The sequence below is a fragment of the Euprymna scolopes genome, chromosome 28 (genome assembly GCF_053919585.1).
Source record: "Euprymna scolopes isolate OS-2025 chromosome 28, ASM5391958v1, whole genome shotgun sequence".
NCBI lineage: Eukaryota > Metazoa > Mollusca > Cephalopoda > Sepiida > Sepiolidae > Euprymna > Euprymna scolopes.
Window position 1 is genome coordinate 57,929,606 of NC_136509.1, and position 18,957 is coordinate 57,948,562.

The following is an 18,957-nucleotide window of genomic DNA, read 5'->3' on the forward strand; positions in this document are numbered from 1 at the left end:
GAGATATTCTTCTGTCTGCTTAATGTTGTCCTACTCTTGGATGTTTGAGAACAAATTTGACACTTTTTGGGAAGGAAACAACAAAATAGCAAATAATTGTTTACTTAAGCTTCAAAATGCATCTCTTAGCGAATCTTTTGCTGAATACTGCTCATGAAAAAAAGTTTTCAACACTATCTCCAAGTGGGACATGAATCTGGAACATAATCTGTTAATAAATTACATTTTTGACATGAATGAATCATGTCCGAAATAAAGGTAATAAAAGTAAATTAAGGATTAAGTAGGAATATAAAGAACAAACAAGCCAAATAAGGGCATTAGTGACCTGTTCCAGCATTAACTAAAACAAAAGTCTTTGTTGTTAAATGATGTCCTTATGAACTATTGTGTATCATTTGTTAAATGATGTCCTTATGAACTATTGTGTATCATTTGTTAAATGATGTCCTTATGAACTATTGTGTATCATTTGTTAAATAATGTCCTTATGAACTATTGTGTATCATTTGTTAAATGATGTCCTTATGAACTATTGTGTATCATTTGTTAAATGATGTCCTTATGAACTATTGTGTATCATTTGTTAAATAATGTCCTTATGAACTATTGTGTATCATTTGTTAAATGTTGTCCTTATGAACTATTGTGTATCATTTGTTAAATAATGTCCTTATGAACTATTGTGTATCATTTGTTAAATGTTGTCCTTATGAACTATTGTGTATCATTTGTTAAATAATGTCCTTATGAACTATTGTGTATCATTTGTTAAATAATGTCCTTATGAACTATTGTGTATCATTTGTTAAATGATGTCCTTATGAACTATTGTGTATCATTTGTTAAATAATGTCCTTATGAACTATTGTGTATCATTTGTTAAATGTTGTCCTTATGAACTATTGTGTATCATTTGTTAAATAATGTCCTTATGAACTATTGTGTATCATTTGTTAAATGATGTCCTTATGAACTATTGTGTATCATTTGTTAAATGATGTCCTTATGAACTATTGTGTATCATTTGTTAAATGTTGTCCTTATGAACTATTGTGTATCATTTGTTAAATGATGTCCTTATGAACTATTGTGTATCATTTGTTAAATGTTGTCCTTATGAACTATTGTGTATCATTTGTTAAATAATGTCCTTATGAACTATTGTGTATCATTTGTTAAATGTTGTCCTTATGAACTATTGTGTATCATTTGTTAAATAATGTCCTTATGAACTATTGTGTATCATTTGTTAAATAATGTCCTTATGAACTATTGTGTATCATTTGTTAAATAATGTCCTTATGAACTATTGTGTATCATTTGTTAAATGTTGTCCTTATGAACTATTGTGTATCATTTGTTAAATGATGTCCTTATGAACTATTGTGTATCATTTGTTAAATGATGTCCTTATGAACTATTGTGTATCATTTGTTAAATAATGTCCTTATGAACTATTGTGTATCATTTGTTAAATGATGTCCTTATGAACTATTGTGTATCATTTGTTAAATAATGTCCTTATGAACTATTGTGTATCATTTGTTAAATAATGTCCTTATGAACTATTGTGTATCATTTGTTAAATGATGTCCTTATGAACTATTGTGTATCATTTGTTAAATAATGTCCTTATGAACTATTGTGTATCATTTGTTAAATGATGTCCTTATGAACTATTGTGTATCATTTGTTAAATAATGTCCTTATGAACTATTGTGTATCATTTGTTAAATGATGTCCTTATGAACTATTGTGTATCATTTGTTAAATAATGTCCTTATGAACTATTGTGTATCATTTGTTAAATAATGTCCTTATGAACTATTGTGTATCATTTGTTAAATAATGTCCTTATGAACTATTGTGTATCATTTGTTAAATGATGTCCTTATGAACTATTGTGTATCATTTGTTAAATGATGTCCTTATGAACTATTGTGTATCATTTGTTAAATGATGTCCTTATGAACTATTGTGTATCATTTGTTAAATAATGTCCTTATGAACTATTGTGTATCATTTGTTAAATGATGTCCTTATGAACTATTGTGTATCATTTGTTAAATGATGTCCTTATGAACTATTGTGTATCATTTGTTAAATGATGTCCTTATGAACTATTGTGTATCATTTGTTAAATGATGTCCTTATGAACTATTGTGTATCATTTGTTAAATAATGTCCTTATGAACTATTGTGTATCATTTGTTAAATGATGTCCTTATGAACTATTGTGTATCATTTGTTAAATAATGTCCTTATGAACTATTGTGTATCATTTGTTAAATGTTGTCCTTATGAACTATTGTGTATCATTTGTTAAATGATGTCCTTATGAACTATTGTGTATCATTTGTTAAATGATGTCCTTATGAACTATTGTGTATCATTTGTTAAATAATGTCCTTATGAACTATTGTGTATCATTTGTTAAATAATGTCCTTATGAACTATTGTGTATCATTTGTTAAATGTTGTCCTTATGAACTATTGTGTATCATTTGTTAAATAATGTCCTTATGAACTATTGTGTATCATTTGTTAAATAATGTCCTTATGAACTATTGTGTATCATTTGTTAAATAATGTCCTTATGAACTATTGTGTATCATTTGTTAAATGTTGTCCTTATGAACTATTGTGTATCATTTGTTAAATGATGTCCTTATGAACTATTGTGTATCATTTGTTAAATAATGTCCTTATGAACTATTGTGTATCATTTGTTAAATAATGTCCTTATGAACTATTGTGTATCATTTGTTAAATGTTGTCCTTATGAACTATTGTGTATCATTTGTTAAATGATGTCCTTATGAACTATTGTGTATCATTTGTTAAATGATGTCCTTATGAACTATTGTGTATCATTTGTTAAATAATGTCCTTATGAACTATTGTGTATCATTTGTTAAATGATGTCCTTATGAACTATTGTGTATCATTTGTTAAATAATGTCCTTATGAACTATTGTGTATCATTTGTTAAATGATGTCCTTATGAACTATTGTGTATCATTTGTTAAATAATGTCCTTATGAACTATTGTGTATCATTTGTTAAATGTTGTCCTTATGAACTATTGTGTATCATTTGTTAAATGATGTCCTTATGAACTATTGTGTATCATTTGTTAAATGATGTCCTTATGAACTATTGTGTATCATTTGTTAAATGATGTCCTTATGAACTATTGTGTATCATTTGTTAAATGATGTCCTTATGAACTATTGTGTACCATTTGTTAAATGTTGTCCTTATGAACTATTGTGTATCATTTGTTAAATGTTGTCCTTATGAACTATTGTGTATCATTTGTTAAATGTTGTCCTTATGAACTATTGTGTATCATTTGTTAAATGTTGTCCTTATGAACTATTGTGTATCATTTGTTAAATGTTGTCCTTATGAACTATTGTGTATCATTTGTTAAATGTTGTCCTTATGAACTATTGTGTATCATTTGTTAAATGTTGTCCTTATGAACTATTGTGTATCATTTGTTAAATGTTGTCCTTATGAACTATTGTGTATCATTTGTTAAATGTTGTCCTTATGAACTATTGTGTATCATTTGTTAAATGTTGTCCTTATGAACTATTGTGTATCATTTATTAAATGATGTCCTTATGAACTATTGTGTATCATTTGTTAAATGTTGTCCTTATGAACTATTGTGTACCATTTGTTAAATGATGTCCTTATGAACTATTGTGTATCATCTTTGCTTTTTAGATGGTCAACAATTTACAGCAGTTCTGAAAATTCTAAAGCACTGAATTTGTTTTCATAGCCCAGATTTGGAAGATGACTTTTTGCTTGTTACTTAAATATAAAACCTTTTTTGTAGGTGCAAATTAAATTCTAACATCAACACATCATCTCAGGTTCCATGCACTCAAGACCTTGAAAACCTAATGGGAAATGAAACAAAGAATTTCAACAGCCAAGAACTGGAACCTGGGAAGTTTGTGCTGAAAAAAACGATCCCTATTTCCGAGGTAAGTTTGGATAATCATCAAGATTCATATCTGCACATCAAAACAAAACTGATAGACAATAGAGTTTTTATTAACTGCATATTTGTTATGTGATTCCATGTTTTAGACAAAGCATTTCAAGCTACTTGGATAGACTGTGTAAATGACACAGGATTATTTCATGTTTGTGTGATGTTCTTTGTAAATTTTTGGTTCATTGGTAACTTTTCATGTCATTAACATTGTTATATTTTACAGATGAGAATTTGGATATTTTTCTTAGAATAATTTATAATTTATTTGGTATAAATTTCAATCCAAAGTGTATTATGTGCCTGCATTCACACTGAATGATGATAAACATCAAAGGTTTTACTCTGTTGAAAACTCCAAATTATTGAAAGCAAATAAAGATTGAAAATGATTTTTTTTTTTTAATTGCATTTTCACTCCAAACAAGACACAGTGCCACTTTGATGTAGGTGGCTACTATCTAGGACATAATTTGCGGGGATATTATGTTGGTAGTTGAGCAGCAAGATGCCTGTTTATATTACACTTGAACTTCTGCATGTCAGTACAGTCAGGGAAACAGGGACCCGGAAGGGAATTGTAAAGTCTAGTAATCCAAGGAAAGAAATTATTATGCTTTCTGGCATCTGGGGATCTCTACTGTATAGGGTGGGACTTTGCTGCTTGTCAGGTTTGTCGGGGGGTATTTACGCTAAGGGGGTACAAGGTCTCGTAGTTCGTCAGAACACCTATCATTTAAATACTTATAAAACAAGGAGAGGGATGCAACATTTTGTCAATGGGACAGATGTTGAAGCCTATCTAATAGTGACCTATTAGTTTGGCAACTCTATTTTGAACCCTGTCTAAGAGTGAGAGACTAGTAGCAGATGCACCAGAATCAAATGTGACAACAATACTCCATACATGGGCGAATGGTGGCCTTGTAGAGGTACAGGACACTTTCAGGCATTAGTAACTTTCTAGCATAGTAAAGAGAGCCCACTTTCTTTGCAGCAGCCTTGGCAATGCCCTAAATGTATCTGTTCCAATTTATGTTCTTTGAACATTAAGCCGAAGAATTTGAAGAAAGTACTTTCAAGTAATCTTTATTTGTGCCTAAACCTAAACGTAGATGCCATGAACAAAGCTTCTTAGAACTGCACACCTGTGGAACTGTCTTCCATTTTCCAGCTTTCCGGCTGACTATAATATGGTCGTCTTCAAGTCCAACGTAAACAATTTCTTGATGAGTCGTTCCCTTAAGTAATCCAATTTACCAAATTTCCACTACTAACAATTACTACAATATTGTTAACCCTTATCCTCGAGTGGCCTCTGGGACTTGATAAGTGTTGCCTCCTTTATAAAAAAAAACAATGTATCATTAATCATGGCTATTAGTGATTGAGAAAGTTTCTTGTAATTATTAAAGGAAGCTTAGTCTTGGCAGCAATATGAGTTTCAAAAGTGAGAGCAGGAGGACACCGGTGTATTCATGCTTCAAATGAATACACAAGTGTAATCCTACTTGCAATCTACCTTAGGAGTTTTCATTTCAACCTGTAGTTGCAATCGCCACAATCACCCACAAAGGATGTCTACCATATCCAGGTTTAAATTCATTTTTGACAAACATTTAGACATAGCTTGCTACATTTTGCTGTCTTTTTTTTTTTTTGCTAATAAAATTGATTGATTTCCTGTCAACAATGGATGTGCCTTGTAATCTATATTGTTCTGTTTCTCCACTATACCATATCCTCTAATATTTATTCCTCTTTGGAAAACTTGATGTCTGAAATGTGAACATAATAACCAAAATGAAGACAGCCATCTGTAACCTGTAAATACCATATCCAAATTTAATCTGCTAATATATATCAAAATTAGCACCACCTACTACCATTCAGGATGATTCTTATCTCACTGACCCATTTTGGAAAAAGTCTCAACAAAAGTGAAAGAATAAAATTTTGCTTTTCTTATTTTAGGGTGGCAATTGTCGTGTGATGGCACACAGTCAGTTTCTTGGAACAATTGCAGTCTCACAACCTTCAAGTGTGGCTTTATTTCCTGGTTTTGGAATTAAGAAAGTAAGTTATTCTTATCAACAATATTTTTCACGGTTTATAGTGTATCATATTTAGAAATTAAGAATTAGAAAACAACACACTTTCAAGTACAATATCAATAGCTTTATTTTTGATTTGATTTAATTTAAAAAAAAAAAAGTTTCTATAATTCTCAGGGAGGGGGTCCAAGATTGTATTTGACTTGTATATTACAAGCTGAAGCATCTATTTTCATATTTTTTTCAACAACATTTCTAAACAGCAAATCTTGCTTGTGTCAGGGATAAATAAATTGGCTGGAAATAAATGATTAGAAATTTTATTTCAAATGACCCAGATGTCATTGTAAGAATAACACTTTAATAGAACATCCTCTTAAAAATAAATGCTAAATGGAACGTCCAATAACATTGCCTTACAGAAGTGATTACCAGAAAGTTTTAATGCTGAAGCCACAGCTGCAGACCTGGCTCCAGACCTCATTACTGACCTCACCCACAACAAATTTATAATTTTTTTAGACTTCCTATCAGTACTCGAATCTTTTAAAGAACCAAAACTTAAATAACCCACTAACTTTGCTCCACTAAGGCAAGGTCTTCCTTGTCTTCATCTCGCATCTGCTGGTAAATCGTGAGGGCTTCCCCCTCTAAGTATAGCGGCAGCAGGGTGACCACATCTTCTATCTTTTGCAGCTTCGCCACCATTTTTAATTTCTCCAGTAAAGGGTCTCAACATCTGAGTGGGTGCGCTATCCTTACAAAAGCTGATAAAACAAATACGAAATTAACACTTCTATCGGTTCAATGGCGTCAGGCATGAACCGACGGTTCATGGCTGACGGAATGAGGACACTACCTTCGTAAAATAAACAAAGGATTCGAGGAAGAAGTGGAGAGGTGGATAAAAGAAGGAATTCTGAAACCGTGGACAGGGGAAGAAAAAGGAGTGTTGCCACTACTGGCGGTTGTTCAGCCTACCAAAAACAAGATTAGGCCCGTGCTGGATTTTAGGGAATTGAACAGACACGTAGCCTGCCACACTGGAACGGGGATCGACGTATGTGAGGAGGTCATGAGGAAATGGAGAAGAATGGGGCGGGCCACTAAGATTGTCGATCTGAAATCGGCATATCTGCAGATCCATGTAGATGAAAAACTCTGGCAGTACCAACTGGTCCGGTACAAGGGGCGGGTGTATTGTCTGACGAGGTTAGGCTTTGGGCTGAGTTCAGCTCCCAAAATTATGACTGCCATGCTGAAGACAGTGCTGAGCAAAGACTGTACAGTGGAGGAGGTCACTAGTTCGTACATTGACGACATCCTGGTGGAGGAGGCAGAGGTGACAGCAGAGAAAGTAAGAAGCCATGTCGAGAAGTATGGGTTAACTGCAAAACCGGCGAAGGCCCTAGATGGAGGAGCGGTGCTGGGGTTGAAACTAAGGCGAGATGGAAAAGAAAGCCTTGTCTTCGAACGAGGGAATGCAATACCCGAAGTCGGATCTGAGCTGACGAGGCGAGAACTCTTCTCAGTCTGCGGGAGGCTGGTCGGGCACTATCCTATCGCTGGCTGGCTCAGGATAGCATGCAGCTTTATTAAACGACAAACAGGCACTGATGGCTGGGAGGGCCGTGTGACGAAGGAGGTCATGAACATGCTGCAAGAAGTCATTGCGAGAGTGAGGAATGAGGACCCAGTGAAAGGGAAATGGTATGTCAGCGGCGAAGACGCGGGTGTGGTTTGGTGCGATGCCAGTAACCTGGCGTTGGGCGTCGTACTAGAGATAGGAGGTATAACTGGAGGATGCGGCGTGGCTAAGAAAAAACGACTTCTCCCATATCAACGTAGCAGAACTAGATGCCGCTATAAAAGGAATCAATCTGGCCCTGAAATGGGGATTGAAAATAATTGAAGTCAAAACCGATTCGGCAACGGTAGCGTCGTGGATTCGGTCGGCAGTAACTGGCAATAAGAGAGTTAAGACCAGGGGTGCTGCGGAAATGCTGATCAAGCGCAGACTCGGAGCACTCACCGACCTGATAGCGGAATTCCAGTTGAGAGTATCTGTTGTGTTGGTCCCGTCAGAAAAAAACAAGGCGGATTCGATGACACGCATGAAGAAGGCCTGGCTGCAGGAGGGAAAGGAGGTCTCCTCGGTATGCTGTGCAAGGGAAGAAGTCAAAGAGTCACACGAAATGCACCACTTTGGTCGAGAACGAACGTTATTCCTAGCCAGAGAGGTTTACCCGGAGACCACAGAGGAGGAGGTTAGGGAGGTGGTGGAGAACTGTCGAGAGTGCCAATCAATTGACCCTGGACCGTCCAGACACGAAGCAGGAGAGCTACACGTTGCGGAGGACTGGAAGCGATTGGCCATTGATGTGACACACTATCGCCACAAATTGTATCTGTCGATGGTCGACTGTGGACCAGGAAGGTTTGCCATCTGGAGAGAGATCAGGGCAGAAGCTGCATGGGCGATCGGAGGGGTCATCGAGGAGATATTTTTGGAGAGAGGGCCGGTTGAGGAACTCTTAATGGACAATGGCCCCGCTTTCCGATCAGAAGCCTTTAAAGGGGTGTGCAATAAGTGGGGAGTAAGGCAATTTTTCAGAGCAGCGTATCGGCCGAGTGGCAACGGAATAGTGGAGAGGAATCATCACACCATTAAAGCCGCTGCGGAAAAAAGCAACGTATCACCCATAGAGGCGGTGTTTTGGTATAACATCTCGCCGAAGACCAAACAAGATGAGACAACTGTGCCTCATAGGGCCGTTTTCACATATAAGTGGCGGCATCCGTGCAACAAAACAGCAGGAATTAAGAATGAAGAAGCCACTATCAAAGTAGGTGAAGAGGTGTGGGTGAAACCCCCCAATGCACAGTGTACCACTCGTTGGAAAAGAGGGGTCGTAACAGGATTGCAGTCGAAGAACAATGTGATGGTGAATGGCGTTCCCCGGCATATCTTAGACTGCGTCGTGTGACATTGCCGGTATGCAGTGAGGGCAGTGAAGAAGGGGAAATCGAGGGCCACCGAGAACAAATGATGCTGCTCGACCTGACTTAGGCCCGCGTTGTAGTGAACCTGAAAACGTTAACCCCCGAGAAGTTGTCCCCCAGAGGCCTCGACGTGAGAGGAGGCGGCCTGCTTGGATGAAGGATTACGAAGTATCCTATTGATCTCGAAGATCAGGGGGGCGTGTGGTGTAAATGAAGAAAAAAGAAACAAGAACGACCGACCACGTTTTTGTGTGGCTTATCTCGTGTTCATAATGAAGAAGAAAGAAACAAAAATGGCTGCCCTGTTTCTTTATATGCCTACAGGGTGACCACGAGGTATGCAAATGAGATGCTCCTGATTGGAGATAAAAGAGGAGTGATTTGGGGAAGGAAGGCATTCTGAAGTTAGATTGCGAGCAGAGAAGTTGTATTTGTAGAAGAGAAAAGTCGGATTCGGGGAGAGAAAAGCTAAAGTTGCAGAAGTTCGTTTTGGAGTGGAGAGAAGATGCGTCAAGTGGTAACCAGAAAGTGAAAGTTCGGACAGCAGTGTCACGCAAACGATACTCATCAACCTATTACAAAAAATACATACTCTTTCACAAAACGAAAATATCAAATTCTGCTGAATCTCCAGTCATTTTAGAATTCAAGGCAATGAAAAAGCCAGCATAGTTGCCACAATCGCATTAAAACTCAATAAAAGCAATATAAAAATTCCACACTCTGACTACAAACAAATAATAATCTCATTACGAAGAAATGGCAAGAACAATGGAATAACTGTCAAAATAATAAACTTTTCAAAATCAGAAAATCACGTAGAGAGGAAGTGATTTTGTCTCGCATTCGTATAGGACACATGCACATAACCCACTCCTTCCTGCTAAAAAAAGAAGACCCTCTAGAATGTTTGGCATGCCAAGAACTTTTTACGGTAAAATACTTTCATTTGGATTGTGGCAATCTCGTGCATATTTGGCAAAATTATTACAATGTCAACAATATGAAAGACCTCTTTAAAAAAATAAATTCTAGCAAAGTATTAACCTTTCTGAAAAAAGTAAATTTATACAAAAGAATATAATTTTAACTCAATCCCCCCCCCCCAAAAAAAACCCTCACATCACCCAATAATCCAAACAGGCTAACTTGATTTACTGAATAAGTTAAAGTATCTTACCCACGACAAAAAAAAAAAAAATCCAAATTATGGAACTCGCCACTAAATAACCAAAGAAAAAAAATGGTTGAGATGCCTTAAAACCAAACCAATCAAACTGAAAATAATTTAACTTCATTGACTACAGCTATTTCTTAAAATTCTTCTTGCTTATTTTAAATGTAGATTTGGATGACTTTTAAGGAATATAAATAAATTAAATATTTACCGTTGGCTTCCAGGTAAGGTAAGTCATGTCTTCTAAATTTATGTGTTTTAAAACATTTCAGCAAGTGAATTACAAGTTGTAAATTGACAATAAATTCCAATAATAAATTTTAACAATAGTATTTGGAATGTGAGGAGGGCAAGAGTAGAGAAAAACAATTGGGTAAATAAATTATTACATGACTGAAAGAAAAACAGATTTTTTAATGCTTACAAGAATTCAGTTATCAGGTTTATGTCAGTAATTCTTGGGCAACTCGGCTAAATTTCCTTGAGTTGTTCCTGATTTGATTTGAATACAAATTGTCTACTCTTTTTGCTTACATTCTACACTAGGTGGCGCATTTATAAGTATGTCTATTTGAAAAGTATTCTTAAAATTAGAATGGTGCCCGCAGTTTTTTTGTTTTTTTTTTAGTTTGTTTTTTTTTTTTGCAAAAGGAATGTGGGAAGACGTTGAATTCAAAATTGGAGAATGCGTTTATTTTGAGGAAAAATTTAGCAAGTGAATCACAAGCCGCAAATTGACAATAAATTCCAATAATAGTATTTGCAGGAGGAGTGACCAGGGGCAAGTGTAGAAAGAAAGAAAATAGGGTGAATACATTAATGCCTGACTGAAAGAAAAAAAAAAAGATATTTTAAAATATATATTTTTAATACTTATTCCTATTATATATTCTGTGAAATTGTAGGTATAGTAAAACTATGAAGAACTTGTATGGTTGGTTGACACGTTCAAAAGTGATGGTGGAAGTAATGAAATAGAGGAGGTAGTAATAGTAAAAGCAGCTTGAAAGGAAAATGGCATAAATGGATAATGTAAATAAAGAAGAAAGGAGAATATCTTAGTTAAATTATTTAGATACAATTGCAAATTACTTAGGACTTCTACCATTTTATAGTTGACAGAATGAGTGCATTTTTACCTTTAGTGAAATAAATAGAGGTTTCCATTCAAAATTCTGTTAGGCAAGATACACCTGGAGGTCAAAGGTTACATTGGCTAAAACGTGAGAATAACGCTCAAGATGAGGACAGTAGTTTGAACAATCCAAATAATATGAATTATCAATCTTCGTTTAAAAATTCAGAAATATAAAAGGAAATATTTTAGGAGTCCCTAAATCACTTAAAACACAATTAACAGGTTCCCTAAACATGTTCACTTAACTACAAATAAATTTGTGTACTTTTCAAATAATTGTTTGCCTTCACAATCATATACACTGATATACAATTTACTCAGTGCAAATCAATCACTTCCACAAATCCATTCAATCATTTAGCAATGAAAATCCTATTTCAAATTGAGATGCTACTGACTTATAGCAGTGTATCTTGAAATTAAAAAAAATTGGCTAAAATTTCTAGCTTAAAATTGTTTGCATTTTTATTTTTCAGATAAGTTCACTTGACTTAAAGACAACTGAATACGTGACATTGCATTCTAAAGCAATTCGAAATGTGTGCTTCCATCCCACCTACCATGATGGCGTGCTACTCAGCTGTTCTCTAGATAAAACTGTCAAATTAACAAGTATGATCAGTAACACTATTGTACAAGTGTAAGTTTCTTGCTTGTCATGTATATAAATGACAAAATTTTTAATTACATTTCATATCTTTTTCTACCATTTTTATTTCTGAGCTTCGCTAGAAACTGAGCACATTTAAAATGTCGATTTTGCATTTTTTTTTTTTTTTTTTTGATAATCGTGTAGATTAGTTTCCATTTGATAATAATCTGCTGAAAATATTGTAAAAAAAAGATGAAAATTAAAAAATGAGATTGTACTGCTCATATACGTTAACCACAAAAAATCATGTTTCATATTTTCAGTTGTTCAAAGCAAAACAAATATTTAAAAAATTTGACCACTGGTCAAATTTTTTAAATATTTGTTTTGCTTTGATAACAAAATAGCTAAAGATGTAAGAAAATTTTTTTTATAATTAGATTTTCAATTAAAAAAAATTTGATATGGAATAAAAATCAACAAAAGAAAATGTCTGTTGTTTACAGCCTTGTTATCGCTGCTGCTGCTAATAATGTTATTAATAATACTAGTGGACAGTCTACACTCAGACTGAAAATTATTTTTTTCCAGGTATCATGATTTTAAATTGCTACCTACCACAAGAGTAAACAACATACAGTTATAACTTTTAATGGATAAAAACAGTAAAAAGATTATTTTATTTAACAATGGGTGTCCAAAGAAAATATTTTTCAAAATTTTCAATACTCATCATGTTGAAGTCTTTTTTTTTTTTTTTTTAACACAACAAACAAAACGAGTGGTCAAAAGTATTTTGGACATCCCAAACTATTCAAAGTGACATCTCTTCTGGTTAGTTTCCAAATTTCATGACAAAATTCTTAATACAAACGCGGTACAAGCATTTACAAATCGGGAAGGGGGGGGGTTACAAAACCTTACCAAAGACGCTGTTTTATTATGTTCATATTTTTATTAGATTATTTGCTTAAAACTCTAAAAATATATAATGTACATTATTATTTATTAATTCATTTGAAAGTATGTTCATTTCCAAACAAAACGGTGGTATTTTAAGGATTTAAAGTGCTTTGGTTTGTAAAATATTACTATTTTAGTAGAAACCCCTTGAAATCTGTGATTATCCAAAGTGTTTTATCGCTAATAAAATAAAATGTTCAAAACAAGTAACATTTCCAATACCAAAATTTTTCAAGAACTGCACAACACTATGGTCCAATCTTTTACTTTACATCCCTTCAAAACAAAATTCATATTGTTCCGCTCCAGTAAATATTTCTGTTGGCTTTTCAGTGGTGGATAGTTCCTCACAGTATAGCGGAAGATCATTTCTTTAGCATCACTGTGCAATGTAGTTTCATCTTTGTGAATCGATTTGAATGCATTGCATTTGGGGTTCGTTATGCCAGAGATCCGCATGATAGCACGGTTGATAAGATGTTAGACTTTCGGCGTCCTCTTTGTATGCTGGCTATATCTTGAATGTCTTTTTCTGAGCGCTGTCTATGCACATATTGCACTACACAGTCCTTGTTAGAATTACTTCATGGGAATGGCACAAATAGGGAGAGAGAGATAATGTGATTGGGGTGTAAGTGGGGTCATCCGTCTTGATCATTTCTGCTAGGATATAGATTGTGGGCATTCAGAGGACAGGGAAGGTCTTGTTGCCTATCTAGTAGTTATAAAAGAAAAAGGGTTACCTATCTTGTTTCCCCACATTATAACCCAAGGAGCTTATGTCACATTTGGATCTTTGTCTTCTCAAATTTTATCATTTTGTTTCTATTGTTTCCTGATTCAATATATATTTCTGCAACTCTCATTCAATCTTATTTTCGTCTCTTTTGTACATTGTTTGCAGTCTCAGCTCTCTATTTCTCTCATCATAATTAATACTATCCAATCTATCTCTATATCTCCTTTCTTTGCTTAGTCTCTCTCCGCTTGTTTTTTCTAATCATCTTTTGAGATGCCAACTTTTCACTCTGTTCCATATCGCCCATATATGCTCCTCTTGCTTAATTATCCAAAGTTTAAACTGACATTTAAGTATTAATAAGATTTTAGTTCTTTGTAAATTTACTCTTTATGTATCAAAATATATTTTAATTAGCCAGCAGCAAATTTCTATACTAATAAAATTATGAAACAACTTCAAGTGTGTATTTTTTTCATCTATGTAACTTTAATAATTATAGTTTGAATCATCAACCATGTTGTTTGTGACTGCAACTTGATGAGAAGTACAAAAAAAAAATGGTTCACCTGTAACTGGTGGGTGGCAATGCGTGATGTCTTAGAACAGGATCCTGATAATTGAACCATTCTTTCACTTTGGCTAGACAGGAGATCAGAGACGCCTGATATAATCAATCAGCTGGTTATGTCATGCCCTAGTAGCTATAAGTTCATTCCTTTCTATTTAATTATGGCTGATGAAATTTTGTACAGATGTTTGAATTCAACAAGATGTACCTGAAGAAACAGGTTACATCAGCTGAAACATTATGATAGTAAGATGAAAACAGTTTTTCAAAAAATTCAAATAATAGAAACCCATAAATAATTAGTTTCTTTTTCTTCTAATGACATATTACAAAATAATATTATTTTTTTAAAACAACTGATACATGCTGGTCTGTGTACGCTTTTTTATTTTTTAAAATCTGAATTTTGTGACATTTTAATTGAATTAATTATGGTTTTTGGTTATAAAGTTTTATGTAGCAATACACATGAAAAAATTGAAATAGCTTAAACTATTTCAATATTGGTATGCATAGAAAGAGCTTGATAAGCTAAGAAAGAATCTTTTTAAATTTTTAAAATCTGATTAAAATTAAGGAAGTTATGGCTATTTTTGTGCCTCACACGTTTGGATATTTTCCCCTCTTTAAGACCATATGCGTTTCGTCACATTTTTTACACTACTTTTTCAGTAAAAATGTTATATCTTTGTTAAAACACAAGATTAAGTAATGAAATTTACCATATAAGTGTATTTTTGTACAAGGAATCAGAATATGCGACTGAAAATATTCAAAAGTTCATGGTTTCCAAATAATCTGCAGTAAATGTGCATAAATATGCTGCAATTCCTTAAAAATGCCATGTATCCATAAACAGAAAAGAAGTTGGAGAACTCATAGTTGAATTGTAATGTGCTTTATGTACAAAAAATTTAAATCTAAACATAGGACCATTTAAAAATGAATATATTGCAATATTTCTTTGGTATTATTGTAGATTAACACCTTCTGTTTAACCCCACCCAACCCCTTCTGACCACCCCTCCAAAAAACCTTTTTAGGCAGTTATGTATGAAATACCATGAAAAACTTTAATGAAAGATAAACAAATTATTTTAGAATTTAATGTAAAATAATTCCCCATTACAGGTCATTCTAGCATTTTAGGGCAGTTAACTGGGGGGTTTTTATGGGAGATAAATCCTGTATGCTTCTTGTTTTATTTTTTTTTTTAAGACGATCATGTGTGGTTTTAAGAGGGTTTCTATGCAATGAGAATATGGGGAGGGTTGCCATTCGGACTTTGAATTAATTGTAGGGCTAAGGAAAATTATGTGTGAACATACTGAAAACTTGATAGAAACAAAAACAATATTAGAGGGGGGGGTTAGTTTCACAAAAATTCAATGTAAAATAATTCACCATTTCCAGCATTTTAGGACAGTTAACCAATTTATTTTTTATGTGCATTTTTCTTAAAGGAAGGATCTATTTTTTGTTTGTTTGTTTTAGACTCTTGTATGTGGCTTACAGAGGTATTTTGTTGTGGGGGGGGGAGCACTCGAACTTAATGTTATTGTTAGGGTTAAAGAGTGTTTTAGGAGGAGACTTGCCACACATAACTTTAGTAGGTGGGTTGCTAACAGTATTTTGTTTTACTATTTATTTTTAAATCATTATCAAGACTTCAAATATTTAAGTGTCAACTGACATTTGTCTTGTTCTCTGGAAATGCTCAACAGTCAACACTATTTGTGTGTTTGTATTACTTGCCATAGAGGTACGAAAAAGTTGTCCAAAAAATAAAAAATAAAGAAAAGAAAATTATAACAAATAAATGTTATGCAAAGCATGTTTTTATTTAATGTAACATGTTTATTAAGCTCGAAAAACATACAGTGCTTACCAATCTATTGGAAAGTTAAAAATGGCGGCCGACTATCTCTTTCACACGGTAAGTTTAGGAAAATGAGTTAAAAATAAAAAAAACTAAACAAAATACTGTTAAAAACCCACCGAATATGTATCCGCCTATGTCACGGTAACATATATTGAGCGAGTTTCTAACAGTATTTTGTCTGGTTTTTTTATTTATAACTCATTCTCCCAAACTTACCCCCTCAAAGAGAGAGTCGGCCGCCATTTTCAAATACATCGGTAAACACTATGTTTTTCGAGCTGAATAAACATGTTACATTAAATATAAACACTAAAAACATATCCAGTTAGGTAGAAAAGTAACTTATCTTGCCTTTGATAACATTTATTTGTTATATATTTGTTTTTTAACAACTTTTCCAAATCTATGTGTATGGAATACAAACGAGATTTTTATACATCTTTTGATTTTGAAAAAAACATTTGTGGCTGTTCGCAGTAAAACATTGTTTTAATTTGCTGTTCAAAACTAATGCAATGAATAAAAGTGCATGCAAGCTATATATCTACAAAAGTTTACTTTGATTTTTTTAACCATGTTTTTAAATTTGACCAGAAATGTGAGAAATTATAATGCCGAATTGGTTGGGATTGTTGTTATTATACATTCTGAAAACTGAATAGTTCTAAACTAATGGTATTCTGATGACGAAATAGCTCTAATTAAACATATAAGAACATTTATATTCATATTTTCATGTTTTTCTTAATTCGTTCGTGAATAAAAAGTAAACGCGTGTTGTTTATACTGTGCTATGACTAATACTACAACTGCTGCTACTAATACTAAATTAATTTGACCAAACTCGAAAAATAAACATTTTTTTCGGGTAGGTCCTTTTAAATTATTATCAATTACCGCGGTCCTACTCAACATAAAATAATACTTTTAATTGATAAATATAGTAAAAAGAATGATTTATTTACTAGTGGGTGCCCGATGAAATTTTTTTTCAAAATGTTCGATACTCGTCATATTAAAGTCTTATTTTTAACACAACAAAAAAAAGAAATTGTCAAAAATATTTCGGACACTTGACAGTATTAAGATTAATACCTCTTCTGATTGGTTTCCAAATTTCATAACGAAATTCTTCATACAATCATGGTACGGGCTTTTAGAAAACAGGGAGGGTCATTATAAAACCTTACCGAAAACACCATTTTATGACGTTCACATTTTTATCACTTTATTTTCTTAAAACTCTTAAAATATATAATGTACATTCATATTTATTAATTCATTTGAAAGTATATTCATTTCCGAACAAAGCAGTAGTAATTTGAAGACTTTTTTTTTTTACATGGGGGGGGTTCACCACTTATCAAGGCCCGAAGGCCACTCAAGGATAAGGGTTATTGCGTGTACAGTAATCAATGAGATAGTACTGTAGTAATCATTAGTATTGGGGTTTTGATAGAGTGTGTTACTTAAGGGGCGGTTTGTCAGGAGTTTATGTTGGACTTGAAGACGTCCAAGTTGTAGTCAGGTGGGAAACAGGCAAGCGGCAGAGAGTTCCACTGGCGTGCAGTTCTAAGAAAGAAGCTTTGCTCATGGAATCTACGTTTGGATTTAGGCACAGATAAATAGTGAGGAAAATTATTGACAGTAGTTTCAGCCAAACGAGTGTTTCTCGTGAAAGATTGGCGAGGGGGGACGAGGGATTGGAGCTCAGACGAGCACCTGCCATGGAAATAACGATAAAACAAAGACAGGCTCGCAACGTCTCTTCTGTGGGAAAGAGGTTGTAGGGAAGAGAAAAGGGCATCCCCCACTAAACCACGAAGTCTATTTTGTACTCTGTCAAGGCAGAATGGGCTGTTTTTAGCAGCTCCTGCCCAGATGTGGCAGTAATACTCCATCCTTGGACATACTTGGCTTTTATAAAGATAGAGAATTGCATTAGTAGTGAGATATCTTCTGGAGCGGTAGAAGGATCCCACCATTTTCCCAGTGTCCCTGGCAACAGATTTGATGTACATGTTCCATTTCAGATCAGGAGTAAAGGTCAAACCCAGAAGCTTGTCAAAACATGGAGCCTTCCCAAAACGAGAGCCATCCATTTCAATTGATGCCAGATGGGGATCAGAGCGTTGATGATGTAAAGATAGAAGCTTGGTTTTGGATGCATTAAAAGTGACCAGCCACCTCTTCGCTCATTGTACCACACGCTCAAGATCAGAGGAGAGAGAATTAGAGAGAACTTTGTCATTTACGGCCTTTGATGTGTTGCCATAGATGGTCGGTCATCAGCATAGATGTCAACAAATGATTTAAGTATGTGTTTTGGGAGATCATTGATGTAGATCAGGAAGAGAGTTGGGCCCAGGATGGACCCCTGAGGGACTCCAACATTAATACTGTGGGCTTCTGATTTTTGCCCATCAACAACTACTCTTATGAACCTATCAGAGAGAAATGATTTAATGATTGAGAAAACATTTCCAGTAATACTGTAGCTAGAAATCTTGTGAAGTAGGCCCTTATGCCATACCTTACTGAAGGCCTTCGATATGTCAAGAGCAATTGTCCTGGAAAGGAAACCTTTGTCAAGAGATTCACTAATCCTATGTGATATAACCGTTAGCACATCTTCTGTAGATCTTGCAGAGCGGAAACCATATTGCATGTCACTAAGAAGGTTGTTTCTGTTGACTACTTCTTTATTTAATATGGATTCCAACAACTTACTCATGACACACAGGAGACTTATTGGTCTGTACTGAGAGGGAGATGATTTTTCACCTGAATTCTTAAATACAGAGCATACTGATGATGTTT

The 18,957-nt window shown here is 34.1% G+C and overlaps 1 protein-coding gene across 8 annotated transcripts in view; it reads left to right on the forward strand.

The window, feature by feature from the left end:
- LOC145249656 (E3 ubiquitin-protein ligase rfwd3.S-like) overlaps nucleotides 1-18,957 on the forward strand; it is a 159,857-nt gene that overhangs the window by 92,755 nt on the left and 48,145 nt on the right. For all 8 annotated transcript variants that reach the window (XM_080111432.1, XM_080111431.1, XM_080111435.1 and 5 more), the window contains 3 exons: nucleotides 3,857-4,007; nucleotides 5,993-6,094; nucleotides 11,867-12,030. In XM_080111432.1, the coding sequence (XP_079967558.1) occupies nucleotides 3,857-4,007; nucleotides 5,993-6,094; nucleotides 11,867-12,030 (417 nt within the window). The remainder of the gene's footprint in view (nucleotides 1-3,856; nucleotides 4,008-5,992; nucleotides 6,095-11,866; nucleotides 12,031-18,957) is intronic.